The 13589-nt window shown below is 34.7% G+C and overlaps 1 protein-coding gene across 1 annotated transcript in view; it reads left to right on the top strand.

Moving 5' to 3' along the window:
- The window catches only part of MTREX (Mtr4 exosome RNA helicase), a 131328-nt gene that overhangs the window by 105087 nt on the left and 12652 nt on the right, over nt 1–13589 (top strand). Inside the window, exons 21-23 of the mRNA XM_023734962.1 lie at nt 2967–3072; nt 6837–6893; nt 8457–8619. Of these exons, the coding sequence (XP_023590730.1) occupies nt 2967–3072; nt 6837–6893; nt 8457–8619 (326 nt within the window). The remainder of the gene's footprint in view (nt 1–2966; nt 3073–6836; nt 6894–8456; nt 8620–13589) is intronic.

Below are 13589 nucleotides of genomic sequence, written 5' to 3' on the forward strand. Positions count from 1 at the left end.
TTTGAAGGTATGTCTTGTTTTGCTCATACAGCAATGACCATCATTCTCAGTGGAATGTAATGAAAAAAAGACATTCTGCAACAGTTTTTTATGTCATCAGCATAACACTGAATAGAGGGAGCCTGAGAATTAGACTTTGTGAATGGTTTTGGATGTTCCCGGTGAAAACTTATTCATATAGTTCTTATTGATCATCACATCCAGATGTGATGAAATCAGATATCTGCAGGGGCCAGGAAGAAACTGGTGAAGTGGACAACTCATGGCTACCAGTAGGGGGCAGGCACTACCCAGCCCCAATTAGTTGTCATCATAGGGTAATGCAGTATCAGACTTCGCAGTGTAGGGAACCCTAAAATCTAGAACTTCATATGAAATCTCTTAATTTTTAAATGGGCACAAAGTAATTCAGAATTAGTATTTGAATCACTGTGCGGGCCAAAGAAGACATTTCTTCAAGCTAGATTTGGCATAGGGGCTTCTAGTTTTCCTTCAACCTGTAACACAACTCAGTTTCCTACTTTGTAATTAAAGAAACCCGGGCACTATAAGGTCAATAATTTACCCAGGATTAAATCTAGACTAGAATACTGATCTCCTGATTCATGTGCCAAAATTAACGTTATTGGAATTATTACCTATTGTCTAATAATAATAGAAATTACTTTCTCTTAGATATCTACACCTAGACTAGCCTTGGAAAAATGGGTATTGATTTTATTCTAAGACACTTTTTTTGTTTATAGAGATAACAGTGTCACATATCAAAGTACATTAGTTTACCCCCAAAATTTGCTTATCCCTCTGATCCTTATCTTAGCGAATAAGACCTAACCCTTAAAGTTAAAACCCTGGGAGTCAGAATACTGTCTCCTTCTTTATGTTCTCCCACATATTCCTCTATACCCATCCATGCCCTTTAACTCCCACTGACTAATGTGCATTCCTCATAATTTCTTGCCTAAGTGACTTGCATTAGCCCTCCTAAATGTTCATTGCCTCCTGTGTCAAATCTCTGCCACTTATCCTTCATACTGCTTTCAGAGTCTTTCAGAGTAATCTTTCCAAAGTAGAAACCCTATCATGCCATTCGTCTGATTAAAATCCGTCAATGATTTCCTATTTCTTTTAGAATAAATTCCATAATTTAGTATGTTCTTGCCCTTACTTGCCTCTGTAGTCGGTCCTGCATGTTTTGTTTTTCCCCAAGATTCTCTGGAAAGCTATCCCTGACTTTCTCTAATCTGACTTTAGTTTCCTCAACTGTTTTTGCATAACAGCGTGTACAAACCTATGTCAGATCACTCTGTTAGATCGCTGTCCTGATTATTAGTTTACCTGTTAGCCTCCTGCATTAGACTACAGCTCATTAAAATAGTTTTGCTTTATTATTATTGTTATCCTCTTTGTTTGACTTAACTCTCAGTTTAATATCAGGGACTCAAATTTAGTTTTTGATTTATGTTTGTGAAGATTGATAGTTGGACACTTCTGGCTCAGAACAGTCAGAGGTTTTCCATGTTTCAGAGAAAAAAAAAAATTTTTTTTAAACAGAGTAACACTCTCCTAAAATTACTGTAACTTAGACTCTTTTATAAATCTACCTTTATTGGGACCGTAATGTTAGAAGTATAGAGACACAATCTTTGCAGTCTGGTTTAGTTTTCACTGAACACATTTGAGAATCTAGAATTTTTCATTTTCTACCCATGATGGCAAAGAGAATAATAACAGAGGAAGATGTTCTGCAATTGTTATACAAATCAGAAGATGAATGCAAAGCAGCACTCGACTCAATAATGATGGTGAACCTGATCATATAAGCCAAATCTCAGACTATAGGTAATTTCTCAAACTCAAGAATCAATGAGTGAACAATATATTTGTAAGGACAAAAAGGAAATACGATACTCTCATTCATTTAGCTGTTCAATAGGAAGGACTTGTTCTGTGGTAAAAACCTGGGCCATCCCATTTTGCTAAAAGAGCTTGTGACAGTAGTCTTTCATCTTTTATGATTTTGTGCATCAAATTGACCTTGAATTTAGGGTTCATAAATGGTCAAATACTGAAGGTAAGTATGTATACAAGGAAATTAGAAAGAAACATGATGAAGAAATGAAAAAAAATTTGTTGGATCATTCTAATCTTCAGAATATAAATCTAAAAATAATGTTTTACAGTTATGGAGCAGAAAAGATGGCCTCTTCAACAGAATCGTGAGCTTTCAGAGTCTTTTAAAATATTGGATCTTTTTGATGCAAGAAGAGGACCTGAAAGTAATAAGCTAGAACCTAATAAAGATATATTTGAAATCTGGAATTGATAATGTGTTTTGACAATGCAAGTACAATAAAAAACGGAAGTAATGATGAACCTATTAGAGATGTAGTTGAAATCTGGAATTGATGGAGGTATTGATTTTCATAGATGACAATTTATGAGTACCAGTTAGTTGCATTCAAAGGACATTAGGCATTTTGGTTATATATACCTTCAAAACTAGAAAAATATTGAAAACAATGTGAGCTTCCTATGTGTACATTCAAATTAAGATTTGTAATTAAGTGTGTCCACTATCCCTTTATTTTTCTATAAATATGACTTAAAAGGATCCTTTGAACCCAGGTAATAAATGCTGATGACTATTTTACCTTGTATACCAAGAGGTGAGAAAGGGCTCTTTGTTTTGATGAATATGTGCATTTTGGTATTTGTTGTAATGGGATCTTTATATGAAATGCTCATTTCATATTTATTATTTATATGTTGATAGATATGAAACCTGCGAGTCCCTTAGTTGAATAATCCTTCATCACACACATACCCCTCTCACTTCTCATCAGTTACTCCTCATGGTCAAATAATACCTTTTATTAAAAATTACATTTTAAGGATATATGTGGTCATATGTGTGTCTTCATATTCTAACATTTAAAATTTATTCTTTTTCTGTGGCTGTATAGTGCTGATGAGCTGCTTCTAACCGAGATGATGTTTAATGGCCTTTTCAATGATCTATCTGCAGAACAGGCAACAGCGTTACTAAGCTGCTTTGTGTTTCAAGAGAATGTGAGTTAATAGATTTGGCACGTCTTATTTATTAATTTACACATCATATAATTTAATAGCATTGTGAATGTTTATAATCATAAAAAACATGTCACATTTACATATTATGAGTAATGTTAATTGGAAATTAAGAAGATTAAATAATTAAATGCATATTACCAGGAAAGGGAGTGAAATAGTAATTTTTTTATCAGTGCATACCACAGTACCCAATGCTGTTGAGTCGATTCCGACTCATAGTGACCCTATAGGTTAGAGTAGAACTGCCCCATAGGGCTTTGGTTTCTTATGAATAGCTACCATTAATTGGACTCCAGATTTAAAATTTGTTGTATAACTCTGTACAGTATTAGAAGGCCTGGCTTAGTCAGACAGTTCTAGAAAGAAAAAGATGAGTTTAGGTAAAATTGGCAAAACTAATAAAAATGAATGGAATAGTGAGGTTGAATTACCCCCCGATACTTGAAAATAACTCTGAAGCAACTGATCCTACTAGAGACTGAAATCTTCCTTTTCATGGAAAAAGTTTGAAGTAGTGGCCATAAATAAAATTCTCATTGTTGGAACAGTATTAATTTTTTCATATGAGTAGTTGGTTCACTTCCAACAGTTTAAGAAACCAGAAAATAAAGGGCTGGATGGTACACCACAAGAATACTAATCATCCTTTTACTTTATTCCAAAAGCCAGTATGATTTGTTTTTAAAAAGTAAAATGCATTGTCTTGCATTCCAAATTTAAGATTTTATTCATTGTGGATGAATAAAGAAAAGTTGCCCTCTCAAAATAATTTCATATTGCTATCTGAATTTTTAGAGGATCATCATTTAATGTATATTCTTAGTTTAACTTTTAAGTATAGTTAAGACTTTTGTTGTTGTTGTTGTGCCATGGATCTGTTAACCTGTTTATTACTATTTGCCCGTTTATTGTCTTATTTGAAATTAGGGGCTTATAGAATTACATAAATTAATTATTGGAATTATGTAGGTCAAAGGTAGCATCAAAGGATGTTAATGAAATCAAATATATTACTTCTTGGAGTAGGCGGGTACTTTTCTCCCAGGTTCCTGATTACTGATTAGAATTACAGCTGTAGTGGCAATGATAACAAATAGAACAGTGTTTGTGCTCCTGAGAATGCCTGCAGTATACCTATGAAGTAATTTGCATATGAGAAGGGTGTATTACTTTACAAAATAATTGTTTGGGTACTGTTTTTCTTAGTTTCAAAAATTTATTACATCAATTTCCAGGATAATAGTTAAGGACATTTGTCCAGTTTTCTTTGAACACAGATCTAAGGCTTAGATTTTGTTTGGGGCTTGGTGGTCTTCCACCTGTGTCAGACTTTGTCTTGTGGCTTATTTCTTGTATTATGTTTTGGTTTTTTAAATGTGGCACTATAAAAATCCTCTCTTCTGAGAGGCAAGGTATGTTACTTCTTCAAAAGAGTTGGGCTTAGCCAAACCACAACTCTTAAATTTTGGGGCAAGATTCACTATACCCAATTAAGATTTGTTAAGTGAAACCACACTGTGTTATGTGTACTGTCATCGATTCCTGTGGTGGTGCCTTTCAACATCAAGATGGAAAATTTCCCTAAAAGTCAAATGGAATTTTGTTGATACTTTTAACAGAATGTTTTCTTGCCAGAAAGAATAAACACAATAAGGTACTTGTTATAAATATGATGAAATTGCTTGGTATACTAACTTCAGTTTAAAAATCTGTTCTTTCTAAAAGATTATGTACAGTGTTTATAATATAGATATCAGGTGTCTGCAAATATTAAGTACCCACTGTGCAATGCATAAGATCTAGACACTAGAGATACAGCAGAAAATTTTTGCTTTCATGATATTTTTATGCTAGTGGACAAAAATAAACAAGAAATAAAGTACATACATACTATGAAGAACAGTGATGAGGGTTATGGAGAAAAGGGAAGCAGAGAAGTCAGATAGAGACCATTGAGGGAACAAGATTACTATTTTAAGTAAGAAGATTAGGGAAGGCTTCACTCATAGAGTGAAATTTGATTTGAGACTTGGAGGAAAGATGAGGGAACAAACTGTGCACATGCCTGGTGGGTGAGCACTGGAAAATCACAGTTAGTTGACTTATGTCACAGTGCCTTTTACTGGAGTGCTTCTGGTGACCAGCAGAGAGGAAGTGATCAGTTAACTGTTGACCATGAATGAACACAATATCAAAGACATTTAGCAGTCTTACCTTCTTTTTTCTATTAAACAGATGTTGAATTCAGTCTGGTGATTTTACTGTTTTATCATTCATCATGATTTTTGGTTTTAACAGGAATAATAATATAGAACTTGATTCAGTATTTATTACATAATATATAAATGATTGCTGATTAAAGTCAAATCTTACAGAACTGCTGATGCTTAAAATAAAGGCAGATCTGTTGGAACTAACCTATCATTGCTTTTTAAAAAATTCAGCTATAATTACTGAAAATCCTATTCCGCACATGCATATATACCACTCTTGTAATAATTTTACTTTTGTATAGTAAAAATTTCTTCACAAACAATGTGTTTTTTATTCACATCAAAAGCTTTTGGGTTTGGAGATCTGGCTTTATTATTTGACTTTGACATTGTTAGAAACCAGTACACAGAAATTTCAAGCAACTTGTCCAAGTTCATTTGCTAGAACTGAAACTTCCATTATCTAATTGAGAAAATTGGCAAACTTTTCACTAGTAGGAAGGCAATATTAAGAATACTGAAATCTTAATGGACCACAACTACCATGGCCTCTACCAGACTGAGTCCAGTGCAACTTGATGATGTCCGGCTACCACCACTGACTGCTCTGGCAGGGATCACAATAGATGGTTCCGGGCAGAGCTGGAGAAAAATGTAGAACAAAATTCTAACTCAAAAAAAGACCAGGCTTACTGGCCTGACAGAGACTGGAGAAACCCGGAGAGTATGGCCCCCAGACACACTTTTAGCTCAGTAGTGAAATCACTCCTGAGGTTCATCCTTCAGCCAAAGATTAGACAGGCCCGTAAAACAAAACGAGACTAAAGGGGCACACCAGGACTAGGAGGCAGGAAGGGACAGGAAAGCTGGTAGTAGGGAAACCCAGGGTCAAGAAGGGAGACTGTTGACATGTCGTGGGGTTGTTAATGTCATAAAACAATATATGTAGTAACTGTTTAATGAGAAGCCAGTTTGTCTTGTAAACCTTCATCTAAAGTACAATTAAAAAAAAATACTGAAACTCAGATTAAACTTTTAGCTATCTTATACTTGGTTAGAAAGCTAGCTGGGTAAAGTAAAATTTGGAACCATTACTTTTAATGTTCTTTACTCCAAATTTTCAGTTTCCCTAGATGGAGAGTTGCCTAGAAGCTAAAACTGTTTCAAAATCAAACTATGATAAGACAGTTTATGATAATGTTGATGTAATTAGACAGCTATGCATGTTTACAGTATTTGCTCTCCCTCAATTCCATTTATGGTCACAGAATAGCTAGTTAGTACACTTTTCAAATTTAGCAGTGTTTTCCTCTGAAATATAATAAAAGAATATTTAGAATGAGCGGAATGGTGAGTTTGCTTATGTAAATTAAGAGTTGATTAGAAACTAAATGCTAATGACCAAAGTCTTATAATTTGATATTAATGGTTACCATGGAAGCTTTTTGTTGGTTGGTTGGTTAGTTAGTTAAAAGTTATACTGCAGTTTAAACTTACAGTTTTATGTCTAATTTTCCTTTGCTTTTACAGTCTAGTGAGATGCCCAAATTAACAGAGCAGTTAGCAGGACCACTTCGTCAAATGCAGGTAAGATTTTTTTTGAACTACATATTTCATGAGTAGTAGATTCTAAAGTAAACATTTGGACAGGCGGATCATAGTAGTTTGTAATTCCACAGAGACAGCTCCCTTCAGGATTAAATATGTCATTTGATGTCAGTCATGTCATTTAATGCTATTTTGATTAATATCATTTGTGATTTCATTTTAGCAATTAACCTCCCCCCCCCCACCATTGTAACAAATTGTATAGGGTTGCTGTGATTGCAGACTTAAAACTGCATCATGTAGATAGGCTATACCAGCCATTTAGTGCCTACATTATTTTCCTCCTCAGTATTAAGAATGGCATCTTGATGGACTAGGATTTAATTAGCTTAAGTTTTAGTACATTTTTCTATTCTAGTTTACAACAAAGTTTTAAAATCTTTTATCATTAAGATATGAAACTTCTCTGGGTCCCTCCTCAAAGCCATCATAGCTCATATTTTTTATTGTTTTCTTAGGATAAACTGATTTTTTGTTGTTGTTATGCCTTTTTTCAGCATTAGACAGAAAGATAAGGAAAGAGAAGCTAAGGCATTACAAGAGAGGAATGAAAAGTGGATCATAAAAAAGGCCCCTTCCGTGGAACATTTAGCATCCCCTAACGTTACTAAGAAATTTTAAACTTCCAGAACCAGGGAAATCTTTACAAGTCTAGGAGTTTTGATATTCTAAGTTACCAAGAAAAGAAGAGTCGAAATCTGTTAGTATTTAGTATTTCTCTAAGTATGTTTTGAAGGGGCCTGGTGGCGCAATGTTTAAACGCTTGGCTGCTAACCAAAAGGCTGGTGGTTTCCAACCCACGCAACACCTCCGTGGGAGAAAGACCTGGCAATCTGCTTCCATAAAGATTACAGCCAAGAATACCCTGTGGGACAGTTCTACTCCATCACATGAGGTCAATGTGAGTCTGACTCGACCCCATGTTTTGTTATCTGTTTTTGTTTTCTTAATGAAATAGAGGTTAGTTAAATGTTACTCTTGAATAACTTTAATGAAGAACTCGGTTTTTGGTAGAAAAGGTATAAAACCAAAAAAAAAATACCAAACCCATTGCCGTCAAGTCGATTCCGATTCATAGTGACCCCATAGGACAGAGTAGAACTGCCCCACAGGGTTTCTGAGATGTGCCTGGTGGATTCGAGCTGCAGACCTTTTGGTTACCAGCCAAGTTCTTAACCACTGTGCCACAGGGCTCCATATATATACTTAACACAACTGGAAAAAAAAAAAAAAAATGAACAAGTAAATTCAAAACAGAATTGTGAAGCAACAACATACCCTGGAGGTATAAGTGGGTGAAAATCACGATCCTGATATATTTTTCTTAGTTAACCACTTCAACTTAATGGGAAAAGTTGGCATTAGATCACTTAGCAATAGAACTGGCACTCTGCCCACTTAGAAACAGACCATCCACATTGCAGGCATATTACCTAGGAAGAAAAAGGAGCCTTGTGGAATGGTGACTTTGGAAACCTGAAGAAAAAAGTGATATGGGGTGTCATAAGTAAGGAATTTTTAATTTATCTTTTCTCTTTAAAGGAATGTGCTAAAAGAATTGCAAAAGTTTCAGCAGAGGCCAAATTAGAAATCGATGAAGAAACTTATCTAAGCTCATTCAAACCTCACCTAATGGATGTAGTATATACCTGGGCTACTGGAGCTACATTTGCCCATATCTGCAAAATGACAGATGTCTTTGAAGGTATGGTTAAATTTCATAAACATACTTTTTTCTGATATAAGAAGTACACTTACAATGACATTGTTTTAACTAAGCAGAAATTTTATATATATATATATATTTGGTAATAATAAATGAAATCTTCCTAACTAGATCAAAATGATTCTCCACAAATACTTTGTTTTTATATTTTTTGATAAGCATAGTCTGATCATTATAAATTCCTTAGGAAACTATTTTAACAGTTCATAATTCTGTGCCAGGGACTCTGTAATCACAGATTAACAGATGATTCTAATAAGTCATATTTATATGGGTATTTTTGCTTTTTTGTTTTTGTTGTCTTGGTAAGGACTTAATGGCTTGCTATATTATTCTACTAAAAAATAGCAGAACTGAAAATACTGCCGTCACTATTTTTAATGACAAACTTGGCTTCAGCCAGACTGTTGCTTCAGCATTAATCAGATTAAATTTAATGAGCAGATTTTTGAGACTGAAAAATAGCTGTTACCCAACTGAAGAGAAATTTTAAATGAAAAAATAAAAGGAGACATAAGGAGTAATTTGTTACTGAATTCCAGGAAACAAAAATGCAGAGTATGTAAAGAAGACCATATTTGGAAATGCTGTTTTAGTTGGAAGAGGGTTGGCTATAATTATATAGATATTTATAGTGGTAAATTATATTTACTAAATTAGATATTTACATTGAAGTTTTTAAATAAAAGAAAAAAAATGACTTAGTAGAGATTAGAGACTCATAGAATTCACAGAGATTATTGTTGTTAGGTACCTTCAGGTCAGTTCCAACTGATAGCAACCCTGTGTACAACAGAACAAAACACTGCCCAGTCCTGTGTCATCTTCACAATTGTTGCTATTATTTGAGCCCATTGTTGCAGCCCCTGTCAGTCTATCTCGTTGAGGGTCTTTCTCGTTTTCGCTGAGCCTCTACTTTATCAAGCATGATGTCCTTCTCCAGGGATTGGTCCCTCCTGATAACATGTTCAAAGTACATGAGATGAAGTCTCATCATCCTTGCTTTTAAGGAGCATTCTGGCTGTACTTCTTCCAAGACAGATTTGTTGGTTCTTCTGGCAGTCCATGGTATATACGATGTTCTTTGCCATCACCAGTAATTCAGAGGCATCAATTCTTCTTCGGTCTTCCTTATTCATTGTATTTGAGGCAATTGAAAATACCATAGCTTGGGTCTCAGGTGCACCTTAGTCCTCAGAGTGACATCTTCACTTTTTAATACTTTAAAGAGGTCTTTTGCTGCAGATTTGTCCAGTGTAATACGTCGTTTGATTTCTTGACTGCTGCTTCCATCAGTGTTGATTGTGGATCCAAGTAAAATGAAATCCTTGACAACTTTAATATTTTCTCCATTTATCATGACGTTGCTTATTGGTCCACTTGTTAAGGTTTTTATTTTGAAGTGCAGTCCATACTGAAGGCTGTAGTCTTTGATCATCAGTAAGTGCTTCAAGTCCTCTTGCTTTCAGCAAGCAGGGTTGTGTCATCTGCATTTCGCAAGTTGTTAATGAGTCTTCCTCCAATCCTGATGCCATGTTCTTCTTCATACAATCCAGCTACTTGGATTATTTGCTCAGCATACAGATTGAACAAGTATGGTGAAAGGATACAACCCTGACACACACCTTTCCTCATGTTAAACCACAGAGTATCTCCTTGTTCTGTTTGAATGACTGCCTCTTCTTGGTCTATCTGTGTGCAGGCTCTGCATGCGCCTATGAGATTATAAGAGTATTGAAAATACTATTTATCGTTTATATGTCTATTTTGAGAAAAATCATTTTAACACAACCAATATTAGATGCTTTTCAAATATTATTAAAGACTAATAGATTACTGAATTTATAAATCAGATATTTTTATGATGCCCGGGTTAAGCTTCTGTGCAACGGAATATTGAAATATTAAACTCTGAACCTTCACTATATTGAACTTTATGGGTTTTAAGGTTTTTAACTTTATAGTTCATAGTATTTTTTTTATTATTATGGTGTGCTATTTTAGTCCTTTCCCTAAAATTTGTACATTTCTGAATCTTCACTGCAATTATCATTTAGTAAAATGTTCCCCAAATCCTCCTCTTAATATTGTATTCAGTTACTGGGAAGGTTACTATTTACTAACTACTACCTATCAAGCACTGTGCTAAGCACTTTTTATGACTGAGAACTAATCACCAAAATATTAATACAAGTCAGATATTATCTTCACTTTGCACAAGGAGACTGAAGTTCAGAAAGGTAAATAATTTGGCCAAGATCATGTAGGTAGTCTTGATGTTACCATGATATGAACTCTGCTGTCTGTGACTTCAAGTCATATAGTAGTAGATAACTTCATCTAAACACCCTAATACCTTATTTTTGAATTTTGGACTACCTAGAGACTTGACTTAGACTCTACTATCTCCATCCACAGAAAATTAGTGCTTGTAGGAATGTATTAAGAAGGTCTGTTTTAATTCATGGTGAATAACAGTTGAATCTATGAAAAGAGGGAAGCATGACATTCTCATCTCACTTGTGAACATTGCTGAACACATAGGAACCCAGGTAGATGTATACAATATGTATGTATGCAGTATGTCTCTTTTATGTTTCAGAGGCACAGAGGCAATAAAATGCAGCAACATCACTCTTTAGCCTGACCTCTTTTTGGAACATAAGGAGGAACCTAACAGTTTTGTACTTAAGTGATTCCAAGACTTGTTAATATAATAGCTCATATCAATACAATATCTGCTTCACTGAGAAGCCGAAGATAGTAACATAAAACGTGTTATTGTGCGTAGCAGGGTCTGACTTCTTTTAAATAGGAAAAATCAAGGGATGATAGATTTGGCCTGTTAGATGAGTAAGTTAAAAAAAAATCTAGGGAGGCCTTTGTGGATTAGTTTTCTGTATTTTGTACTTAAATGGAAAAGTTATCACAATATGGAAGTTGAATCTTAAGCTTCTAAAATTGAAGACAGTTTGTAGTTCTACCCAAGTACCAGATAAACAACCTATAGGTTGACCTTTTCCACAGCATACTAGCATTCCTGAAATTTATTCTGTCCCCTTTCAATTCCTCAGCATTATTTCTCCATTACAGTTTGCTTGAGAAATCCAAATTTAAGAATTTGAGAAATTTGGTTTGTAGCCATAGCTTGAAATAGGGCCTAAGATCAGCACAACTTGATGTTTGTACTTTATGAATGTTTTCATGTTTTTCTGGTCTGGGTGCCATTATATCACCTAAACCTTTTCTTTCTAAAATTAGGATAGGCTACATATTAGCCCTTAAAATTAAACAGCAGAAAAAAAAACCTGAAACCTTGAACTACTTAGGATACCAAAACCAAACCTGTTGCTGTCGAGTTGATTCCAACTCATAGCAACCCTATAGGACAGAGTAGAATCACCCCCTAGGGTTTCCGAAGAGTAGCTGGTGGATTCAAACTGCTAACGTTTTGGTTAACAACCAAGCTCTTAACCGCTTTGCCACCAGGGCTCCACTATATATATGTTTAATATGTATTTTGAAGACTTTATATAAATTATTACATAAATTATTTTTGATGGCTTTATATAAATAATTATGTACTTATTTATATAAAGCCTTCAAAAATTCCTTAAGAGTTAAGAGTTAAGCTCTTCTCTTGCATTTGGCATCCCCCAAACATGATTATAGTATAGTATTAATTAGCCCCAGTTAATGTTTGAAAAATACTTAAAACTACTTCTAGGGCTTGGAACATGAAATGATAAGATGCTTTTATTTTCATATAAAGAAGAAAAGTAAGAATCTTATTAGAAACAAATATGGCTTCAGCACAGTATCTAAAACGTTCCAATGTAGTCATTTTCTGCCTGTAAAAATAAAGACACTGTGCTGTGGGCTAGAGCTTCGATTACAGTATTTTTCCACTCTTGTAAAGCATGTACAGTGACAAGATGAGGAAAGAATGACTATTCTGAAATGAAAGAAAGAAATAACAACATGGTTATAAAAGGAGAGAAAGTATATTGGAAAAAAGAAATACTATGTATATATGTATATTGTACAAATAATTATTTACTCTGTATTCAATCTGAAAACACCTCAAATGGCAGTGTTTAAGAAGTATTTGTATGGACTGAAGCTAGGGTCTCAGTCTACCAATTCATGTAGTGGCCTCTAGACAGAGGCTGTTACTATTTATTTCTGTCTATGTGGAAACAACATTGTTAACTCTTAATTCTGCCTGCATGAATAAGGATAAAGGAGTTGATTTCCTCTGAGTATATGTCATCAGGAAAGCTTCTATAACAAATTATCACTTGAAACTGCTTACTGTACTTCTGTCTGCCATAGATTTTTAAAGTGAAGGCAATGAAGAGCCATTCCCTCACTCTTCCCCTCACCACATGCTCTTCTCAAGTGCTTTCTAATGGCATGGTTTTACCTTTCCCTAGGACAGAGTATAGTAATGTTGTGAGGGATTTTCCAGTGGAATTTGTTTATTATAATATTTTTGCTAGTAATAATAACGTAACATTTTATTAATATATATTTCTGTGTTTAAATCTTGGCACAATTTTAGTGCTAAATGGCTTAGTAATTAATACCTAATACTTGTTCTTTTGATGAATAATTAACTGAGGCCATAGTGGGAATCAGGCACTGTGCTGGGTGCAGTATGAGGAACAGCTTTCTGCCAGGGCTTCAGAGTCATTTGTTCTGGTTTGAACCCTTTCTGAGAATTTGCATTTCCACCCCCCAGCTATACTGAAAGAGAATCTACATTTTAACAAGATCCTCCAGGTGATTCTTATGTACAGTAAATTTTGAGACCCACTGCTCTACTAGTGGTTCTCAGAATTGGTACCCAGCCAACAGCAGCACCATCACCTGGGAAGTTGTTAGAAATGCAAATTCTCCGCAGGGTTTCAAACCCAGTTGAAGAGGTTAAAAACCCCGGGTGCAGC

Source organism: Trichechus manatus, unplaced genomic scaffold, assembly GCF_000243295.1.
Source record: "Trichechus manatus latirostris isolate Lorelei unplaced genomic scaffold, TriManLat1.0 scaffold00074, whole genome shotgun sequence".
In the NCBI taxonomy this organism is placed as follows: Eukaryota; Metazoa; Chordata; class Mammalia; order Sirenia; family Trichechidae; genus Trichechus; species Trichechus manatus.